Below are 24,730 nucleotides of genomic sequence, written 5' to 3' on the forward strand. Positions count from 1 at the left end.
CGCAAACAATGGGTGTGTCTGGAGGAGCTAGATTCGAGAGAGAGAGAGGTTTTGGAACAACCCCAAGTGGACAATTGGAGTCTACAACATTTTTGCACACACATCATGACTCAGTCCTTCACACCCTCTCCGACCAAAGATGGCAATCATTTGTTCCGGTCAAATTCTATACCTTTGCTGGTTTCAATGCAAGGGTCGTGTTTAATGAAATACTTTCGGGACATAAAACAGACAGACGGATGTTACTGATAGCTATTTTCACCCACCCTCCTCGATCATTTAGCTTTTACCTGTTATGTAATATACAAAACATCTCTTACTTGGTACTTCAATACTTCCTTGTTCTCAAATGGCCTTCACTATTTTCCATAACATCAGCCAACACAAGATGCAGATACTACTAGCTATTCATTAAATAACATATTTTCTTCCACAATTTATCAAATCTGCATATTATGTAATGACAGTTTTAGCCCTGACTCGGCAGAAAACCATTTTGTTTTTTCATGAAAGAAAGCGCTTCACACAAAATAAGGAGTTCCTTTATCATCTTTGCAATTGATATAGCTTGTATGAAGAACTTCACAAGCAATGAAGCAGAAAAACAAACATGCTCATGCCAGACAGTGAATATTAACCACTTCTTTACAAACACTTGGTATAGCCAAATCTCCTCTACATAGTTCTACTGCATCAATGCCAAGAATGGGACGAAGCATTTTGTTTGACATCCTTTCTTTCCATTTTTCTCCTTGAGTAAATCTTTTCCACTAGGCAAATATAAAAATCTTTGTGCAGAAACCACACATTTCTGCATCAAGTATCACAAATAGATATTTAAAGAAAGATCTACGTGATTTGGAGTCAATGGATTTCTAAGCAACGAAATTCATCTTAGAAATAGTTAATATTTCTGAGAAGTACAAAGAATGTTTAAATGTGACTTCTTCTGCTTCAAACCTAATGATGCACTTCTTGATTTTATGCCTTTCACTGCATTCAACCATGGTTATCATCATATCATTTTAGGAATTACATGTAGCGTATCATCGCAAGGATGATAACACCTCATATCTCAATTTTTAATGAAATTCACTTTTTTTGATTAATTGTCAGATGATCAATTAACAGATGTCTTGTCCAAATCCTAGCTGTGCTACCCCCAAAATGAAGCCACCATGGCATGTCAAAGGAAAGGCAATGTTTTTTTCTTTCTCCTGAAAATTTGACATTTTGGAGATACAAAGTTTTGTCTCCCAACAGTGAGATGTAAATCTTGTGTATGCTTCGCAAAATCAATGTCACATCACACCATAAAAGATACTTGCACAGAAATCAAGAATGCACACAAATTCATGCCACATTGCATAATTTTATGGAACACTTTGCAGGCTTCTTATGTCTGGGACACCCTGCGGTTCAAGTGTGAAAATATTTGCATTTGAACGTCACAAACCATTGTGAACATTACTAGAAAATGCCTTTAAGGCTCCAACCAATGCAGCACTTTTACATCTGAAAAAAAAAAAAAAAAGGAAACTGCAAAAATCAAAATGAAATAGAATAACAGATGAAATTATACCATTTAAGTCTACATTAGTACATAGAGAATGATTTCAGTAATCAATTATGATCCCTTTTATCTCTGTGAGCCTATTGTCGATATCAAGCTGTTGAATTGCTGGGTCGCATTGCTCTTTATGTCTGAGAGTGTCTCCCCCCTCCCTCCATTTTCAGGGGTCGGATGATTGTACCAGCGCAGTTTTTGTGGCGCTTTCTCACGCCCACGCCACGCTCCACTGGTGGAGGTTAACACCAAGTCGGATTGACAGGCCCCCACAGCCAACTCCAGACCAAGCGCAGACTCCATTGTTCACTGCTTATCAAAAGCAAGCTCTGTTTTTGGAAAGTATGTGTGTGTGTGTGTATGTGTGTACATAGTCACAAAAGTACACAGATGTTCAGACATGCTCACAACAACCTTTCACATGTACAGACATATGCACACACACACACACACACACACACAATCACATATCAACACAATCATACACAAACATACATATGTGCTATAAAAAGTTCCCCAGTGACTTCCACAAATCACCAAGGAACTTCTACTCTGAGTTGCATCTCAAATGAACCATGAAAATGAGGCATGATTATAACAAGTCTACTAATGCTCTGAAGCAACCCCCTCCCCTCTATTTAACCCTCCTCAGCGTCACGTTATGTGCACATGTAAAGCTCTATTTAGATCCACTGTGATATCCATGTCAATGTCATATTCCAGTCTCAAGGCCATATACATTGTAATGCCATCAACTTGATGATTATCATAAGCAGTCAAATAGACTTACTGCCTTTTTCTTTTAGCATCTACATTTCTCAGCCCATTAACATTTTTCCCTCTTTTTGTGGGGTATTTCCATCAAGACATGATCAAGGGCACTGAATGGTTGTCAGATCGAGTGATAAAAGCTGTAAAAACGAGCAACAGCTATAGAAACCTTTTAGCTTTGGGCTGGTGTTTGCTCAATTATCAAACTAAACAAAACCTGCAGAGATCCCCACAGCTTTCCATTTCCATAATTCTGAGGTCACAACTATGAAACCAGCGTGCTCTACTAAATTCATGTTCCCTCTCCTCTCTCATCTTAAAGTTTCATGCACATTTCTATTTTGAAAGTGCTGCCTTCTCCCCCCTCCCCATGAAAAAATGTAGCAAATAAACTTTTATTCAATAAGGTAATTTGTCCAGTGATTCATTCATGACATTTTCATCGCTGTACATGTGACTTTATACCATGGAAAACATTTGTGTTACATCACAAATGAATAGTTCATGTTTCCTTCCTGTAGGTTGCTTAATGTATTTCCTGTGCAATTTGGATCACACTGTACACTACCTTACCTGCAATGTTAATAAATATCAAACTAGATCTATGTCAAAAGCTGTAAAAAAGAAAAAGCAAGATAGCAAGATAAGTAATACACTGAACAATATGTGACTGTCCAGCTCAAAACCATTAAAAAGCAAGGCAAAATTGATTTTTACATAACATAGTTTAAGAGCACACTCCTAGACTTTAAAATCATATAAAACTGGTTGAATTAAACCATCCTCACACATTCAAAAACTGAGTAAAATAGGAGAGAGTTCAGAGGTGCAGTTTCATGGAAAAGGAAGAAAAGAGAATTTAAAGACTAGGGTCACTTGGACATGCTTTGCAGAAGTGTCAATTTTGCAGTGAAGCAGTATCTGCTTCAAAATTATGGGGAAAATGCTAAAATCTCAATTTTGATTTTGTTCCGCTTGAAGACACCAGACTTTGAAAGTATGTAGAAAAGAGATTACTCTACTAGGTAAGACAAACTTTCTGAAATTTGAGTCAGTCAACTCAAAGTGACATATTTTGGTCCATTGCAGAGAACCCTAATCAGTGACTTTTTGTGGGGTTTGAGCTGGGCGGGCACAAGTCACAAAACATCATTTTTGTTCAAAATTTTTTTTCGACTATGATGAATGTTGATATTTCTATCAGGTTGACTTCACCTGTATTTCAACCCGTTGAGGATGAGTCACGAGTATACTCGAGCAAGTGTCTATGGGAAATGCATGTTGTAGCAAAATCAATCCGTTCTCAACGAGTTCTTAAAGTCTGCAACAACTTTGCTTGATGCAACAACTGAAAGGGGGAACAGATCCAAGGTATGATACATCCAAGATGAGTGTGACACAGACAATATTTTCCACAGGCATTTTTTTTTTTTTTTTTTTTGCTTGTGCTATCTGGGTATTACAGCTTGAGCATGAGCTTTGTGCCACAAATTCAAAAGCTCTGACACAACAATCGCTTGCAGGTGATTGGATGATGTTGGTTGGTGTTCATGGAGAAAGCATATGAGCCAAGTGAAGAAAAATGATGGATTCTTAAGACACAAGTCCCAGTGAGCGTCCACACTATGGTTTTGGAGAGGAAAGTCCTGCAACATGAGACTTTCCCCTGAATGTGGGAAAAAGTGTAAATGTGGGGAATGGAACCTCTTCTTTTTTCTTCACTTTTTTCTCAGGACATATGGACTAATGTAAATGTGAAAGGTCTATACAGATTTTGCTGCTCAGGTCAAGCTGGTAGGGTGTGGCAACAGATGCAGGACCATGATAAGATAATTTAATAGTGACTGGATTGACAGGAAAAATATTGCCTGATCAGATCTGTTGATGCATTAATTCCCGCAGATTGAATGGGACTGTTGATAAACGGTTTCACGCTTCAGTTAGATACACGTATTCATTTCTGCCTGCTCCTCATGTGTGCCCAGGTCTTTTAAATTCCAACATATGCCCTCTTGGTGAATCTGATGCTTCCAAAAGCCGCTCTTCTTTCACAACTGACACAAACTTCAGGACAGAGCTCCGAGTTTGATGAAGAAATAGGCCAGTTTAAATCTGGTGGTTTACCTTCCCAACATGGAGAAGAAGATCAGTTCAGTGTAATAATGTTAGAGGTAGAAATGTCATAGGTAATAATATCAGAGGTAAAAATGTCAGGGTAAAATGTCAGAGGTAAAAATGTCAGAAGTAAAAATGTCAGAGGTAATGTCACAGATAAAAATGTCATTGGTAAAAATTTATAGGTAGAAATATAAGAGGACGAGGTAAAAGTGCCAGAGATTTCTTCTTCATGTTTCTGACACCCTTCTCACACCACACGCTTTCCATGCCTTCTCCTGAAAAAGCATCGGGGAGACCATGGAGAAATGGGACACGGGAAGAAATATGGGACACTCTTGTAACTTGAGAATTGCTTGGCCAGTCAATTTTTTTAATTGCCCTCTACAATTCAAGGTTGGTTGAAGCTCAGTCATTTAAATAATTTTTTACCTCTGACATTTTTACAACTGACATTTTTACTTCTGACATTTTTACCTCTGACATTTTTACCTCTGACATTTCTACCTCTGACATTTTTACCGACATTTTTACCTCTGATATTTTTACCACTGACATTTTTACCACTGACATTTTTACCTCTGACATTTTTACTTCTGACATTTTTACTTCTGACATTTTTACTTCTGACATTTTTACCTCTGACATTTTCACTTCTGACATTTTTACCTCTGACATTTTTACCTCTGACATTTTTACCACTGACATTTTTACTTGACTTTTTACCTCTGACATTTTTACAACTGACATTTTTACTTCTGACATTTTTATCTCTGACATTTGTACAACTGACATTTTTACTTCTGACATTTTCATTTCTGACATTTTTACAACTGATATTTTTACTTCTGACATTTTTACCTCTGACATTTTTACCTGGCACCAGAAGATCTAGGGGTTGAAGATTGAAGATGATGGTAATATTGTGGGTTTTTCATGTTTGGATGATTGGTAGCCGGCCATAGGTAATGAACAGATTATGTGACAGAGATGAATGTTAGTGTGAATACTTGTCGTAATAATTAACTTCATAAGTCATGTGAAGGTTTTCCTGTTGCCCTGTCTGTTAACCCACTGAGGACGGGCAGATTTTGCTACAAGACGCATTTCCCATAGACACTTGCCCAAGTATACTCGGGACTTGTCCTCAACGGGTTAACAGCATGTAGTAGAGGTTGATCCTAGAACAAACGTCAGTATATTACAGACAAAAGTAAGTATCAATGCTCAAACAACGGGAACAAGACTTACTGATCACTGTACAGTGTCACTTTCATTTGTTTGTTTGTTTTTTTCACCAAAATTAATGTTTTGATTATTTGATTAAACTGAAGTGAGTCTCTCCTTGGCCTGGAGATTACATGGTGAACTGGTGGCAGGGCAACTAGAGTCTCTGTGATGACTCCTGGAGAATTTTACTGGATCTCTGAGGAGTCGTGGGAGAACTGAACATGTTCATTTTCTTATTTTTAATTTTTTATCTTTTTTTTTGGGGGGGGGGGGCACTTTTTTCCAGTCTCACTTATCATTACATTTTAGGAGACATATTTCTGACATCTCTATCAGCTGCAGAAAGTTTATCTGATGAAAATTTGTTTTGAAATGGATGAGACATCCTTGAACAAAGTGGTCCTAATAAAAAGAAAGGTGGGTCCTCTTTGCTTTTGGATATCTCAGCCATTTCAAAACCGATTTTCATCAAATGAACTTGGAATTTCTCTTACAATTGTATGCTCTTTGATATTTCATATCAAGTGGTTTCTCATTATCTTGCAAAAAGTTAAAATCTGAATTCCCCATCTCAACCAAAACTCTAATGTCCCTTTAATGTGACCTTGAATTGTTGTGATAGCTCTTGATCTTGCAGCCCTCTCCCTGAAAGGAAACACTGAAATAAGATTCCAGCAGGAAGGCAAATCCTACAATTGATCAAACCTTTTCTTTCTCACCTTAAAAGCATTCCATCCTGATTTGAGGGCATGCCCCCTTTTTTGATGTAAAGAATAGGTGGATCCAATTTGTGAAGATATGTTCAAAGCTCACAATTCTTGCATACTACATTTGGATGCATGACCTAATTCACATTTTTTTTTTTTTTGTTCTTCACTGTTTATTCTTTTTTTTTCCCCCTGTAAACCTAAAGAGAAACTGCTGTAGAAAATTCAGGTGCTTGCTGCATCCATCAGTCAAATGATTAGCTGCATACCTGAGTTTTACAACTTGCTGCTACCCTTTCTAGACATAAAACTAGGGTATGTAATTAACTATTGTATATATGCCAAATATTTTGCAAGGTTTTATTTTCGTGAATTTTGAGAGTCAGGTGCCATTTACGAATTCAAAGACACCTGAAAATATTGACTCTGACTCTGACGTGAATGTGATATGCACGCATACATTTCTCCACACAGTACTGTACTTCACGATCACAAATTTAACCACTTGCGAAATTGTCAAGAAGCCCAGATTTGTAAAAAATTAGATTTGCTAAATATATGCCGTATACAGTAAATCTTGAAGACCACTTAACGGGCTCTACAAACGATTACAATTTCGCATGTGTAGACATGGAGGCACCTCAATCATGACTGAACTTTTTTTTTTTACTGAGTGAGAAGCAGATGTGCTGCTTAAGGCCACCATAGGGGCCATATGTAGCTTTTGATTTATTCTTCAGTCTTTTCTACCTCTGATGATTCCTGTCAAGTCTATCAAAAATCTGATCATGCAGCTTAAAAAAAAATAAATAAAAGGAAATAAAAAAAACACAACAACAATAGAAATCAAATCTAAAGATATATGTAACCATAACCACTTCCATGTGAGCCCTGTTGGGCTGCTACTATCTGCTAAATGTCAAGAACAACAGACCTCCACTCTTAATAACTCATGGCATTTGACTGCAATGAAATTTTGCAGCACCACTCGTGGAACAGAATTTGCAATTTTAACAGTGCAGGGGGCCTAGGTATGCCATGTCCCAACACCACAGACATCTGATAGAGCTGCTGAGGATGCAATTTCAGACTAGGAAACGTTTCTAGTCCTCTCGACTCAATCTGAGCTTTCCACTGGTATCTAGTTCTGCAAACACCATAAAAATATTTAGCGAGTCTAATATTTCATGTGTCCGGACGTCCAGAAAATATCACAAGTGGTTGAATTGTAACATCAACTCACAGCGAAGGTACCCGAAGACTTCAGGCCTTCTAAACTACAAAAATGTAACATCACGCAACTTGTTCATGTACTGTGTACTGTGCGCCAGTACATATACTGTACATAATTATGCATGTCATATTCATGTCGGGGATCAGAATTAACAGTTTCATGTACTGCTATACTCGTGAATAGCACTATGCTCGTGAAATATGCTAAAATATAAACCTCACAAAACATACAGCATATACACAACATCCTGTGTAATTTAGAAGAAAATACAACAGAGAGAATATTTAGATGGCTACTTCACAGGCAAACATGGAAGAAATGAGAGTTAAAGTTTAAGATGCTATACTACAGTGTAGTTTTGTAAGTGAGAAGTTTGCCAAGAAAATATTTTTTCTTAATGTTAAAAGAGGATTAACATCAGTAATATTTCTAAAAAAAAAAAAAAAAAAAAAAAAAAAAAAAACCTGGAACTAAATTTACCCCCTTTGGTAATTCCATGAAATTCTAATGACCACTTATTGTTTGATTTTTGCAATTATCTTCAGCAATTTTTTTTTTCTTCATAGCATCTGATTTATTTTTAACTTGGGTTTGACTTCCTGTGAGAATGAAAAAAAAATCTTCAAGGCTTTAAGTTTCTAGACATTTCAAAACAGGGCCATTTAGAAAGGATGTGTCAGTTTTCATACAATTCACAAAAATCACTTCACTGTTTATAGCATTAATAGGATCTGCAACTTTACCATGGAAAGATGACTTGACATATCAAGCTTGAGCAATTTGGCATTTCTTCCCATTAGAAATTATCTGTGACAAAAAAGAGGGAAAAAAGAAGGGAAAAAAGTATACACACACTTTGATGATAGATTTTATCAAGCATGCAAAGATGACTTGACGTATCAAGCTTGAGCAACTTTGCATCTCTTGCTGTTTGAAGTGACTTCTGACCCCTCCCTGCTCCAAAAATAAAAGAGGGGAATAAAAAGGGGAAAAAAAGAAGAAAAAGAAAAGAAAAGAAACTATGCCAAAACTTTGATGATGAATCTCTTTAAGAATGGATCTTGAGAGTGTAAAATGTTAATAGCATTAAAGGGATGGTACAGTTTTGGTTGAGATGGGGCTTCAGGTTTGTAACCTTTTTTTTTTATGATGATTTCTTGAGATAATGAGAAACCTCTTATGATGAAAGACAATAACATTGCTAAGTTTATTTGGTGAAAATACATTTTGAAATGGCTGAGATACCCAAAACAAAGCGATCCTAATAAAAGGAGGGTCCCACCTTTTATTAGGATTGCTCTGTTTTACTTTGTTTTTGGATGTCTCAGCCATTTCAAAAATAATCAAATAAACTTTGAATTCCTATTAGCATTGTATGCTCTTTAACATTTCATGAAGTGGTTTCAAAGTATCTTGAAACTAGAAATGTCGCTATGGCAACTGGTATGCCTCCGCCATAATGCATGATTCTCCTAATAGGTCTATAGTACATGTGGACAATGCGTGATTACATTTTTACAAAATTGGCAAAATAGTAAAATGACATGTTTGTCACAAATGTGTTGAATGTTCACCTTCCTTGACCTACATTGTAGGTTTAATTGGATGAATGGGAGAGCATATATTTGGGGATTTTAGGACTTTTACTTGACTATGACCCTTTTAAAATTCATGCATTGAGTAATATTCAAGGTATGGAAAAAAAGTGCAATTTCTGTATTGAACAGTAAATTATGGAGGAGGAAGTAAAGTTCAGCACTTTCACATGATATTTGACCTTTTGACCATTGACCTTTTTTGGCAAAAAAAAAACCCACCAGCTTCCCAGAGAATCTCTACTGGGTTATACATGCATAAACCAAGTTTAAAAAAAAATAATCCTACAGGCATTGCATAACTATGAGGGAAATAGTACAATTTTGAAGTGTTGCCCTTGACCTTTGACCCCATGACCCCCAAATTCCCTAGATAATCACTGCCAGTCAGTACATGCAAATATACTATTTTCCATGAAGATACCTTAAACCATTTCCAAGATATTGAGAAAAAGTAAAATTTTAACATTTTTACTTGACCTTTTGACCTTTGACCTCATGACCCCAAACTTTCACCAGAGAGTCTTAATTGGGTAATATCTCTTTAGTGACAAATGAGAATAGGAAACTACAAATGAATCGGAATGACATATATATGTATGAAAGGCATTTATGCTAGCTCACCTGCACCAAAGGCACAAGTGGAGAGTGCATATTTCAATCATGGGTAAACTCCAGGGCATAACTCAAAAGCCAGTTCACAGTTCCACTTTGCACATGAGCAGGAAAAGGTCAGTTTTACAATCAGGCATGTTGGTTTTTAAGTTCACTGTTATCGGCATCAGTAATGTCATGATTATTCATGTAAGCCTTATACTAGTATATGGTTCCCGCTAGCAGGTCCACCTGACAACAAGTCTAGTAATGGCAATATTAATAGAAAAAGGTTGTTAATGCATTCAGTACAAAACAATGAAGTGGGTGCCTGCCAATGTGCCAACTGATGGACCATTCTGGTCACCTGGTTCATATGCAAAGTTCATTCCTACATCAGGCAAGTTTATGCATCATGCTGCTTTCAAAATGATTGAAGTGTCTAAAGTGGGTATCTCTTTGGGCTGGATGACTACTTAAAGACCTGGTGGTGACTCAAGTTTCCCTGGTCGTGGAGTGGTCGTAGAGACATCTCTTTGACGTCTCCTGGAATGTAGCAAAGTCTCCAGGAAGTCACAAGAGAATCGAACATGTATGTTCATTTTCTTTTTGGAGACTCTTTCCAGTCTCCACAAGGTCACGGAGATGTTGGACATCTCCTTGAGGTCTCCTTCTAGTCACAGCCTAGTCACAGAGACTAATATTACGTGAGGTCTCTGAGATGTCTCCACAACAATGCGGTGACCAATTGGTGATCTACTGGAGATGTTGAAGAGATGTCTCCAAGACTACAGAGATGTCTCAGAGATGTTGCAGCAACATCTCTGTGGCTTCCGGACAAATAAATTATCATCTCATTTGGAGACATTTCTGAACTTGCCCAACTTGTGCAACTCGGTTGCACAAGTCTTGGCAGTGGCGGCAAAGTCTGCTCTATAAGCAACTGAGAAAATAAGGGAAGATCATTTGTATCACTGTGCACATGCACTAATTGTAAACTGCCTTATTGCTCCTGACAGTTTTAAAATCTGGGGACTATAGCATAAAAAGGCTTCTAACTTCACAAATGCTCTTAAATCCTTTATCAGCTCATTGTCTACAAAAAAGAAAAAAGAATTGTGGTTGAAGATCTCCTGTATCTTTGTTTACTCAAAAAAGGTGGAGAAGATGCAATTAATTAGCAAGTAATGCTGTCAGATCTTTCAATTCAGTCAATAGGAAACTGCTCTCTCGCTTGGCTGATTGTCAAGTGTGTTTTTGTGCTCTGTGGCATGCGTATCGCTATTGATGTCAAGGTGTACCCTGGGGAGGTTCTGGGTTACAATGTAGCAGTGGGTGAACACTGAATAAAAAGGATTAGTCAATCTCCACACCCAGGTAAAGGTGTGTCACTGAAGTCTCAAGGTCAGACATGATATCCTGGTTTTCAATCTGATTTTTTTTTTTGAGGCACTAGGTCAGCTTGTTGTATTAACCCTGCATATTGTAGACCCGTTAAGTTTGGGTGCTGTTTTTTTAATGTCAATGTCTTCTTCAGATTTAACCCGTTGAGGATGGACTGATTTAGCTACAACACCCTTTTTCCATAGACACCTGCCCGAGTATACTTGGGACTCGTCCTCAACGGGTTAATGGGGGGGGGGGGGGGGGGTGGGATCAGGATCAGCATGCCTGACAAAAGTTGATTTATGCAATGACATAGCAATGCAGCTGATAAACCCTTGACTCATCTTTTCCCTTAACCCCGGTTATGGCTGATATACATGTACCAGTCTTTTAAAACTGAATGGGTTAATTGATGGCAAGATAAAGTGTTGGCTTGCTCAGTAAACAGGATCTCCATTTTTGTATCGGTAAGCTCATGTACAAGACAATACATATTTCCTGTTGGTTCTACATGCAGGATTTTTCTTTTATTTCACATACACAATACTCCTGATTCATGGCCTTGACTAAAAATCACTTGGTGTATGAATAGCTCAAATAGATTGAAACACAACTTTGAAAGGCTATCAAAGCCATTTTTTTTTCAGGACTTCTTGGAATATGTAATGAATAATGCTTTGAAAGACTTGGGGATGGGCCAGAGACTTTTAATGACGTGGGGTGGGCAAAAAACATTAAATAAATAGCATAGATCTACTTGACTGCTTTCGGCCATTTTGTCAAAGATAAGAGCCATTTCCGGACTTAGATATCTAGTAACTGATTTGTGATCAATATAAATTCCATTCCTTGGCTGATTCTGGGTGCGGCATACATGGTGTACATGTTTGGCCTTGAGCCACTTTCAGGAATGTAATCAACATTTTGCCCAGGTGTGTGTACATAAATGTGTGATGGTGGGGGGGGGGGGGGGGGGGGGGGTGGGGAGACAACCGACCTATTCTCAATATGATACTTGAATTCACTACAAGATGTAGCTGAAGATTACCACAGGTGGAGAATACCAAATAGATACTCCGCTACATTTGTACATAGTGGCTGGAGATAGTAGGCAAATAATTAACGTTGGTGAAGGTTATGGGACAAACTATCACTTCCGAGGCGATCTGGATGTAGCTATCTTTCCGAAGCGCAGCTGAGGAAAGATAGCATACACATTCAGATCGCAGAGGAAGTGATAGTTTGTCTCATTGCCTGAAACTGAAAGTTGATTATTTGCTTTATATTCCACATCTAGGGTCCTAGATATTCCCATTTTATTCCACATTTGAAACCGTTTTAGCTGTCTTTAGGTATCCTTATACAGAGCTTAAGCTACATAGTTTACTTTAGACGTATGCGCGTAGATGACAAAACAACGAATTTGCTCCACGTACCGCGCGGCACCAAAATAAAAGTGCGTTGCACTGTGGACTATCAAGTGACCTAGTTTAAGTGATAGTCCACAGTGCAACGCACTTTTATTTCACGCGTACTCATCTCGCGTAAGGACTGTACGGACAGAAGTGATCAGCAAAACAAAAGGGACTATCAACATAGAGTGTAACGAACTTTTCTCCTCAGGTGATGTGATGGGCAAAACTACGCTTTATTCACGTGATCAGCTCTTGACCAATCCTATAGCAAGATTCTTAGTATGTGGAATATAACATATCATATTTGAGCAACATACATTTCCTAGGCTATACAGACAAAATGCAATAGACACTCAAGAAATACTGAACCAGGCTCTGTCAGAAAACTTGGAATATTTTGTAAAGATTCACACATTTCACAAAGCCATATGGGACTGCAGAGATTGCTTTAGCACTAAAGGCTATTATTGACACATCTGTCTCTGAAAGGTACATCTTCCACGAGCGCTGGAAGAAATCAGTACCACCATTTGTGCACTGCTTCTAACTTCACAGAAATCAGTGAAAGTGGCTTTAATACTTGCTTCTAACTTCACAGAAATCAATGAAAGAGTTTGGCATCACAGAAAGCCACACCCAGATTGCTAGCCATGTCTGGGGTATTTAAAGTGCATGTCCTATGGCAGACCACCGCATTAGCACAGACTATGCATGTACAATGTGCAAGTGTGAATGTAAAAGTGGGTCTCACACATAGCAATGCTAACACCAACATCAACACCAAAATTTAAATGACAAATACGCCAATCCCTAGCGACTAGTGTTAGCCAGTGGGGTAAAAGCATGTTCATCGCAAACAGTGGATCTCCGTTCAGCAAACGACATTCAACACCAGGCTCAACAACAGCTACCATAAACATGCTATAATTTTGAGGTCAACCTGCTAGCACCGACTGATTTCAAGTTTTTCTTTTATCACCGGTGCTAGTGTTGAGAGAGCACCGACATCAGCACCAGCAACGAACTTGAAATCACAAAATGCTGCCCTCACTGGGCATGTGTTTACCATCATGGCGAATCGCCTCCTCTGCCGGCTTTGCATCAGACTTGACTAGATTCCTCCTCATCTTCTCACTGCCATCCTCATCATCATCTTCATCGTCACTTTCTGTGTCAGAGTCGAGGAAGATGGCTTGAAAGAGATCCATTGGTGGGCGTGGTTTGTCTTCATCTTCAGTTGCCATGGTAGTAGTGTTCTAGAATGTAGCAGCAACAACAACAAAAGTAAAAGCAAGTAAATTGTAAAGAAAGTATTGATTAGTTCCAGTTCTCCTCCTGGTGGGGTCACAAAAGTGCAGCAAACATGAATAGTCTTTGTCTGACATAAATGGCTCTGTTCAATGTTTTGAGCATACAATATTTTTTTTTAACAAAAAGTAAATAGATAACACATGATGACTGAAACAGCATCAGGGAAAATTAAGAAGACAAGCTTGGTACACTAAGGACAATGTGCTCATTTGAAACAAACAAACACTACTATCATTTTTAAGTCTCAAACAGCAGTAGAGTACAGACAAACAGTAATTTAGTTTTCAGCTTCAAACCCAAGACAGAGCCTGTCAAATCTCTCCTAAGAAAGGTGGTTTTATGAAAAATATATTCTAGAAACATGATTATTCACGCAGTCATGATGAAAAACAGGACAACTGCCTAAGACAGGAATAGTGTCAGGTGAAGACAAACATGAAGTTATATTTTGAACAATTCAATAGGAATTATAGCATGAGTATCTGTGTGTACATATTTGTGTATTTCAATCAAAGGGAAAAAGAGGAAGAGGAACAGAGAACATTAACGACACTACTCTACTATGAGGTTTTGATAGTGAGTATTAACCCGTTGAGGACGGACTGATTTTGCTACAACACGCATTTCCCATAGACACCTGCCCGAGTATACTCGGGACTCGTCCTCAACGGGTTAAAACACTTTGACAAAAGACACTCAAAGCCTCACTTCATGCCCAATTCATGTAATGAGAGCCAATTACAGACCTTCCATCCTTTATGACTAAAAATGGCTCAAAAGTAGGAAAGAAAGAGCAGTTCCCATAGGAGTGTGTAGTAAAATTATCAAGAAAAATAAGAAACATCTATTGAAACAAGAGCTACGGGTGGTCAATATTCAGATTCTTTCCTCCAAATTCAGAATGGTTGGGAGGTCTGCACTTGGTACCCTCAAAATTGCATGAAGCATTCAGGGCATTGAAACTGTATTTGACACAAAGTTTCATTGTTACCTTCCCCCACTGAAAAGTAGTGAATCAGCTCTTTCCTCCCCTCCCCAAACCAATTTAATGACAGTCACACAATTTATGATAAACAGATGCCATTCTCAATGAATGCATTCAAACACCAGTGTTCTTTGACACTATGAATGCAATACCTTTGAATTTATCACTTTTCCGAATCCATGAAGTAATGACTTTGCACAATACTAAGTGAACAAGTAGATTAGATTTCCATGGCTGCTTCCTTCAGGGTGATTACAAGCATGAGGACATGTTATTCATCTGAAGAAGGGAATATCTTTCCACTCCAAGCAGAAGAGGCCTTATTTTTGGTCTCTATTCAAAGTTGATATTTTCACATTGATGCATTTAAAATGGCATCAAAGGAAAAAATTCACATACACCTTCATTGTGTTGTGTGATACAGTATAGAATTGAAAAGGTTTCATTTCAGCTTTTTACCGTACTTCCACAACAGTTTGATCAATTAAACCTTGGCACAGCATAAAATCTGCTACCAAAACTTACGGACCTTTCCACTGAACTTGATTTATTACATTTTAGGTTTGATTCACGTCTTGATCAAGTCATATGAAACTATTACTGGATTTTCTGCAACATGATAAAAGGGAAAATACTGCTAACTTATATATATTTTGTTATCCATGCTGACATGCATGATTCAGATTTGAGGGCATGGCTAAAACCTGAGGACACTAGAATTTTAAGTTAGAGTATCACATACATGCTTTGCAACTCACAACAATCAAGTTAAAGATATCTTTAGATCATTTCATTTTCCTTACACACAAATGCACAAGAAACAGAGAACATAAGCACTCGGCAAAACTGTTAAGTCCCAATTCACAAAAAATTAAAGCCGCTATATGGCGTATACAGTAGTTTGTAGATTTTCCACTTCATCTAAAGTTTGTAGCAAAAAAGTTCATTAATCTTTGACCTTGTGGAATTTTGCCCCAAATGTCATTAATGCATCTATACTTTAGGTCACAAAAGCCAGCGGGGGGGTTAAAAAACAAACAAACATGATGTCGGACATGCAGATGGACAAATTCTACACAATGTATAGACTGACAACCTGGACAAAAAAAAAATGTCTCCAAAACCCTTTGGAGACTTCAGCTTGGAAGAAAGAAATAAAAAATGCCACCTGATTTTCAATGACAGAAGCAAATCCGTAGTACACTTTGTAATGTACCACAAAATAAAAACTGCAGAAACGGGGCCCTGTTTCATAAAGCTGTTCGTAAAGTTACGAACATCTTACGAGCGACTGGTGATCAGTTCTGATTTGCTATACTTATCAGAATTTCCATAATTCAGCGCAAGAACTGATCACCAGTCGCTCGTAAGTTGTTCGTAACTTTACGAACAGCTTTATGAAACACCCCCCTGATGTCATCATCATCTTTCATGATTCCAAAAATAACCATGATTGTTTTACACAAAGACTTGATATCACAAATCTTGGATGATGAAATGTAGCATTATGTAAGCATTACCTGCTTGAGAAGCACTGAATGAAAGAAACACATCCCATCTCTTGTATGTAAACAGTATCTCTTATTTTTCGAAATGGATATTCTGTTTTCAAATAGAAGTGTGCCTGTCACTTCCTTGTACCGTTTACTTTTGCAGTCAGTACAGAAAATGACCTTGCACTCTCAAGTACGACTTTTCTGGGACAAACAAAAGAAACTATTAAATCAAACCTTTCATCTGGAAAACATGGAGTATTCATCATGAAAACAATCAGCTTCAAAGGTTTCGTTTCCAAGGTGCGGCACAGAATGTGGACACCTGTTCATTTTCATGCCTAAATTCTGAAAGAATGCCGGAGGTGTTTCTTTTTGGGAATGTTTGTTTGTGTAGGTGTCCTTCAGTTAGCCCACGTCAATTTTGTTGTCGTGGCATATGTGTTTTTAAAAAATGCTTTTGTTGGATTATGTTGATACTTGGTCTAAGGAAGCTGCACAAAGTGTGGATATTCTTATCAGACTTGGGGACAAATATCTTCAAGTTAAAAGCCAAAAGCTCACGGATTTTGGCTAAAATGTCTTGTTACAGCTATTGTTCCATTGTAACATAATTTGGCAGGAAGTATGAAAAATATGTAGACAGTCATATATGGGACATGATAAGGCAAGAAGTATTAAGCAGGCCAAGGTCAAAAGTTATTAAACTGTCAGTTGCAAAACAATATTATTGCAGTAGCCATTACGCTGGGGAGGAAAGTGTCGTGGTGATACAATTTGGCTGGAAGTATGAGGATGATGTTATCACGTTAAGGTCTTCACTCTCCCTAGTTCAATTGGGTAATACAATACTGCTCATGTAATTGAAAGCATTGTATCATCTTAGTACAATGGTCACTACTTTAATTGGCAGGGGGTCGGGAGACAAGTTTTTCTCCAGTTTAAGCAGAGATTCCGCTTGTTAAAGCTGTCGTAGATATTGACCCGTGTTAACCACACATCATCAAGCCAATGTATGTGGGCATTACAACCACACTAAACTCATGCACACTTTAACTCACTGATAATAAGTACACATGCATTAATGGCAGAGGGCACAGATGTCTTATGATTTAAGAAAATGAATCACCAGAATATAATCTTGGTTCATTTGATCCACAAAATAACTTTTTTTTCAGAGTTCATAGTACATATCAAATAATCATGATGCCTGTGACCCTGCCAATGCAAACAGACAGGACTGCGAACGTAAACATATTTCTGTTACACCATTTAAGCTAAGAACATGCTCATTATGACACTACATGTAGGAGAGCGACAAACATATTTTTTTTTCTCATATCCATCCACTCTTCTTTAATAAGCTGTCTATCACACACACCAGTCCAAAAACACACACACTAGATGAACAGATGCACAAAGAGGGGAGAGTACAGTATGAGCCACACGTGGGGTAGGTGACTATCTGTTCTCACACTGAAGGGGTGCGATGGTATACAACGTAACTGCATATTAAAGTAAGAGCTGCCGATGCTCAATTTGACCGTCAACATTACGTTCTACTACATGGTAACAGTACACACTTTGACTGTGAAATTAGAGAATCTATCTGTGATTGGTTAGAAAATAACTCTTCCGATAAGGAAATGAAATCCCCACAATTATTTCTACGGACTTACTTATCATTTTTAGACATTAATGATGGACAATGAAGCATTGCTACCAAAATTTGTCCTGGTCAAGTGATTTATGGCTGGGATTATGTGGTGGAAATAACACAATAAAAATCAGTTTCATTAAATTTTACAGCACATAAGAAGAGTTCCCGATTTTTGGGTAAGCAACATACCTGGTCTGTTTCTGATGGTCCAATTTTTGTTGCATTTTCCACTGCATCCTTGTCCTCCTTCTCTCCTTCTTCCTTGTCTCTGGTCCCAATTGCAGCAAGGATGCTTGGATGCTGGTCCCATCTGGACTTCTTTTGGTGGCTGGAAGAAAGACTACCAGGTCCTTGTAGCCCATCTTGTGATTTTTCTGTTGTGAATTGATGCACCGTAACATTACACTTGCTCCTTATTACCATCCTCATACATGACATAATGCAATGTATTCTACTTCTGTACACTGTACATGGTCATGTTGTGTCAAATAAATATGTTTTTCCAAGTAGTGTGAATAAGATTTTCCTCGATTGGTGCAGTGGTAAACCACTACTACACAGCAATAACATGTGATGTGTTTGCCAGCAATAAGGCTGCAGGGCCGTATAAGCCCCATTCTCATTTTGGCAATGAAACTCTTCAGAAAGTTATTGTGTGTGTTTGTGTGATTGTAAGTTTGACAGGTACGAACATGATGACTTCAACTCTATAACAGAATTTTGAAGAAGAATTGAGCCATGTGTTGCAAAAATGTTGACGCATCAAACTGGAGAATAAAATACCTGTGAAAAAGAGCATGCACCCCCCCCCCAAAAAAAAAAAATGCTTGGACACCACTCATAATAATGAGGGAGAATCTCAACTTCATTTTTTTGTCATTCTTTCTTGTATATTACGTGTGGCAATAAAAAGACTCTGCCAAATGCTACTGATCTCTCTGGTGTGACCATTTTTCAGTCATCCACCCATTCCCCTGGAAGTACTTGTATCATGTCACTGAAATGTTATCTCCTGATTTTAACTAATTCTCATGGTATCAATTTGCATATGGCAATGACAAATATTGAGTTGGTAGAAATTCATCGCTATTTTGTTTTTGTTTCGTTTTGTTCTTTTTTGCATTCTAATTGTAAGAAAAGTCATGACAATAAAACTGGGAAAAGGAGTAAAATGGGATAGAGACAGACTTTTTTTTTTACATTTTCATTATAACTAAAGGTAAGTATCTGTTTCACTGAAACTATTGTATGATGAATTGGAACATTGCATTTGTTTAGAATCAGATTATCTATCACACAAGTTCATTAATCTCAATGCTGCTTAAGGTATGAACATCTGCACTCAAAAGGAAACAGAAACCATGTTGTTATTGTTGTTTGGGGTGCAGTCATTTATACCTAAACACACTTTGCAAACCAAGCATTATAACCTTGTGTTCTCACATGCCTACAGGGACACAACATTAATTTAGATACAAATGTTGAGATACATTCTGGGTTTTTTTTTTTTTTTTGGCCGTTTTTTTTTTTTTCATAGTGGCCAGTATAATAGATAGATAGATAGAGAGAGAGAGAGAGAGAAAGAGAGGAGGGCACTATAAATGCATGATATGTAATCATCCATTACATAATATGTGACCACCCAGCTCAAAACCCACAAAGAGTCACACATTAGGATTCTCTGTACAGAAAACAGAATAAAGCAAACGATGTGATCGTGCACCTCAAAACGAACATAAAGTCGCACACACTGATTTTGCGTGAGGACTGAAAATAAGTGAAATGGGTCAACCTAGCCGAACTTGACTTTTTCATATTTTCTGAAAGAGCGGGTCTTCTTTTACATTATGCTAAAATTTGGTATCATAAAACGGGCGGGAAAGTGTGTTTTTTAGCAGTTTACCTCGAACATTTTTGGTAGAATAGTGTGATTAGGTGTGTCTTTAGAATCTCTTTTTCATTAGTGAAAAACCTTGTCCACACTCTTCACTTTCAACTCTAATAACTTTTGAAAGGATAGTGTTACTGCTTTGAAAGTTGGCATTAATTATGGACAGAATGTGTTAATGAGGCATGTTTAATTTCAGTTTAATCTGATAATCCCTTCATTGTTGTTACTCTGGTGGTTTACTCTCTGTTTTTTGTCGCAATTCATCGCAAAGCCAGCACGGTTTGGTAAAGATTAAGCGCTTGAATAGACACTGTACTTCAGAGCCTCTTTTCTCAGTTCACACTATTCCTGTTCGTTTTGAGGTGCAGGGTCACATTGTATATTGATATGTCGTTCATGTTGACAGACTCAAGTTTTGTTTTACCTGGGAGAGTAATCTATTCTTTACCTGCTGTCATACTTTGGCGGCTAAAAATAAAACTGAAATTGAGGTACTTGCAGTCTTTTTCTGGACCATATTTTTTCGGATATGAGTTGCTTTCACTGGGAAATATATTTAATATATATATTTAATATATATAGAATATATTTTCATTGATACTGCTGCGCAGCATGCCGGAGTGACCCTAATCTTTAATTTTTTTTTCTCCCATTTCTATGAAACTGCACCTCCTAACTCTAAATATTTTAATCACAGGATGGTACCATTTTAACAAATTGTATATCACTCTAAAGCTTTAAGTTTACTCTATTAAACTGTGTAGAAAAGTGGAAATTCTTTTTGGCTAAGACTTCTTGTGGATTTGAGCAGGGTTGTCATATACATGTGCAATACATTGGATAGATATCACAACACCAGAACACTGTAGCAGCAAGAACTACTGTACACGACATATATTTAGCGAGATAAATTTTTCGCAAATCAGCACTTCCCAACAATTTTGTGAGTGGTTAAATTTGTGATTGCAGAGGACCGGAGTGAATGGAGATGTGTATGCGCACACATCACATTCATCTTGGGATCAGATTTGATATTTTCGTGTGCTTTTACTTTTGTGAATAGTATCCGACTCTAGAAACTTGCAAAGAATTAAAACCTCCCAAGATATTCAGTACTAGCACGAGGTTTACTGTAAAACACAATATTTTTGCAGCATGAAATTTTCGCGAATGGAGGCCCACAGCCTTATTCGCAGCACAAAATTTTTGCTAGTAACATTCAATGCATACAGTGTAGACGAGATCTTTAGCGTGCATTTTTAATAATTTCGCATAACTCGGCTCTCACGAAATTCGCAAAATTAAAATGCACACAAACATTCCTCGTTTTACAGTACCTTTCCCAGTGACCTGTAGAGATGGAAATGTCTGGATTTCAAGACTAGAAGGCTGCTGGACTTCCAAGAAGTTGAAGACAGAAAACTTGTCCTTTTTTACTGTAAGAAGTCCAACTGTGGTAGACCTGAAGAAAACATAAAATACCAAAAACATTTTTGTTAATAAATGCAACAAACCTCGTATTTTTGTTTTTTGTAAATCAATGAGACCACTTATGAAATTAATTCAAATGCTGTATCAGTAAGATTGTGCAAAAATTGTACACAACATCTAATGAAACATTGATTCCATGCCAGATAGCGAATTGAAACAGCTACATGTAATATGGTTAAGAGAAATATATGATAAACACAGACAAAAAGAACAGATTTCATAAATTACATCTGATGAATAATCATTGATATACTAAGAGCAAATGAATTTGACCTGTAATAAAACATAAAACTTAATTACATATAAAATGTGTAAATTATATCTGGTTTTCTTGAATGACTAAGTACTTAACATTTGATCAAATGTATCAGGAATATCTCTCATTACATATCTGGGTACAAAAACGTTCTATCAAAAACCCCACATATATAAACCCAAGGTTTTAAAAACAACTTTTGAACCACATTCTATCCTAACATTCACAAATTTGGTCTGAAGTTCATCAAAACGAGATCCCGCTTTTGAGAATAGAAAAACTCAAATAGAAAGTTAGACTATGCAGTTTAATGAAAAAAGACTTAAAGTTCTATCACATCTGATTGAAGAGAAGAATATTATTGAATAATCCTTAATCTAGTAGGTTTGGGGCCCCCTGGGGCCCCCCTGGGGAGCATGGTGCCCATTAAAACAAATTGAGACCCTATGCCCCTAGGAGTACTACTTGCCAAGTTTGGTAAAACTCTATTATGTTGTTTTTAAGAAGAAGATGAAAATGTACAATTTAGGCCTGCATTCGGACCCCCTCCCCTTCCTATGACTCCATGGGAAAGGGGGGGGGGGGGGTGGCACCCCTGGATCTACAATGAACTAACTTGGAACTACAGAACTTCCTCAATGGGAGGTGGGGGCCCCCAGGTGGGGCATGGTGCTCATTTCAAGGAATTGATATCCTATCCCCCTAGGGATGCTACCTGCCAAGTTTGGTAAAAATTCATTGTGGGGTTTTCAAGAAGATGAAAACGTACAATTCAGGCCCTCACTAGGACCCCTCCCACCCACTCCCCCGGGTCTCAAGGAGGGCACCCCTGATTCTGCCATGAACAAACTGGAAAATACAGTCATTAATGTACTAACTCATAGCATTAACTTAGCTCTATCATTTCTGGTTCTATAGAAGAAAATTTTTAAAGACTCCTTAATTTGGGGGATTTGGGCACCCCTGCCCCCACCCCCACCCCTCCCCCAGTGCAGCATGGTGCCCATTTGAACAAATTGAGATCCTACCCCCCCCCCCTCCCCCCCTCCCCCCCCCCCCCCCCCCTTGGGATGCTACCTGCCAAGTTTGGTAAAAATCAGATGCCAGATGAAGAGTGATCGCGATACAGCTCACTTGAGCCTTTGGCTCAGGTGAGCTGAAAACTCAAGATTGACTTCGGTTGACCCGTTTCACCTTTTTTGAGTCCTCACATAAAATCAGCGCATGCGACTTTTTGTTGGTTTTGTGATGCACGGTCACATAGAGTATATAATGTGTTCTTTATACATTATGTTAATGTCAGCTTGTTTAATCACTAGCCATTCACCTTTTTCACTGGATCTCTTGCTCTACCAATGAAGGATGGAGTACTCCTGGGCTTGTGGTAAATATACTCACTAATTCATTAATGCGAGATTCGTTCTAATCACAGACTTGGGCAGACTGTTTGGCTAGCAACAGTGCATGAAGAAAATCACATTATTTACTCCCTGTAACACTGACAAGTACCTGACGAATAATAGATTTCCATCCCCTCCATTGGAGCAATGATTACAAGACAATAGCAATAAAGCAAATGTGGAGTCATTAACAGCAGATTCCATGGGTGTACTTTCAAGAGTGTGATTTACCTTGCCACAAGGATGCATAAGGTCACGTTGTTATTGTGAAGTGTACGTGACTATCTTCACATTGTTTATATGTGCTCTTACCGAGAGGCCTTAAAGGGATATTAAACCACAGATTTGAATGAGATGGAGCTTCAGGCTTTCAACTTTTTTGTGAGATAATGAGAAACCTTTAATGAAATACGAAAGAGCATGCAATTCTTAGAGGAATTCAAAGTTCATTGTGTAGGATATGAAATGACTGAGCTATCCAGAAACAAGGAAGTCCTAACAAAAGGTGGGACCCATCTTTTATTAGGACCACTTTGTTCTACTTTATTTTGTGATATCTCAGCCTTTATCTCATCCTCTTAGCCTTGTATGCTCTTTCATATTTCATAGGTGGATTCAAATGTGACCTGCTACAACAAAAGGATCCTAAGGTCACTGACGGCTGAGCCGAGAAAATCGAGTTTGAAGTCAGATAATCAAAATCGGTCAAAACGATCGGATTTCTGTTTTTTTTTTTTTGCATAATTTTGTAGTCTAATGCATCATTTATCATCTGCCGAAATTTCGAAGTTAAATAATCAAAGGAAAGGCAAGAAAATAGCGTTTTCTGGGCCATGATTTTCCGACTTTCAATGGAATAGAAACATGTCCGAAGATTTGGATTTAGCGCTGCAGCTAGACTCTGCCCCTAGCAACGAGGGAGTGATCTTATTCGTCAGTGCGTGGCATCCTGGTTACTGATTGGTCGTGCGTAGACCGCTGGCGCTTAAGCTTGAATGAACATTGCGGAGGTTGCTAGGAGCATACATGCACCTTCTATTGTCAAGCAGTGAAAACTGTCTTGCCTCCCATCGGCTTTGATTTGTTTGTTCATTAGTTTGCTTGTTTGTTTGTTTGTTTGTCTTTGTGCAATATAACTTAAAAAGTTGTGGACAGATTTGGATGAAACTTGCAGGAAAATTTGATAATGACACAAGGAACAAATTAATTTTTGAAGGATTTTTTATCTTTTTGCAGATACAAGTAGGGTCAATGAACTTAAAGAGGTCACACTGAGCGTATCTGAGGTTTGCATACGTGCTCTAAAGCGTATGCTCTGTGGGGGTGAGGAGCCGTGCAGCTGGAAGCTGATTACATAACAAAAGGCTTCTACATTGGGAAATCGGATGATTTTCAGCATGCAAGTATGGGTAGAAATTAGCTGCTTGGCAGAGGTCTGCACTCTCAGAGTGCTTTTCTAGTTTAATATAGTCTTATGTTTGTGCTGTGTTTGTCCTCTGTCTGTGCTTCATAAGAAACTTTGTCTCCTAATACCATTTACACTGACAAGACAAGGGAGGAGGGCAGACAAAGCAAAATCTCCAGAGGTTACTTCATGTTCAGGAGCTGTGTCTTTGCTCAGCATAACTG

At 38.0% G+C, this 24,730-nt stretch overlaps 1 protein-coding gene across 1 annotated transcript in view; it reads right to left on the minus strand.

Annotated features, from left to right (window-relative positions):
- LOC139721434 (G patch domain-containing protein 1-like) overlaps positions 1–24,730 on the minus strand; it is a 136,500-nt gene that overhangs the window by 22,118 nt on the left and 89,652 nt on the right. The window contains 3 exon segments of the mRNA XM_071632749.1: positions 13,681–13,870; positions 18,253–18,437; positions 21,292–21,416. Coding sequence (XP_071488850.1) covers positions 13,681–13,870; positions 18,253–18,437; positions 21,292–21,416 — 500 coding nt within the window.

The sequence above is a fragment of the Diadema antillarum genome, unplaced genomic scaffold, assembly GCF_040938485.1.
Source record: "Diadema antillarum isolate AM-2024a unplaced genomic scaffold, OU_Dant_1.0 scf00000143, whole genome shotgun sequence".
NCBI classification, from domain to species: domain Eukaryota; kingdom Metazoa; phylum Echinodermata; class Echinoidea; order Diadematoida; family Diadematidae; genus Diadema; species Diadema antillarum.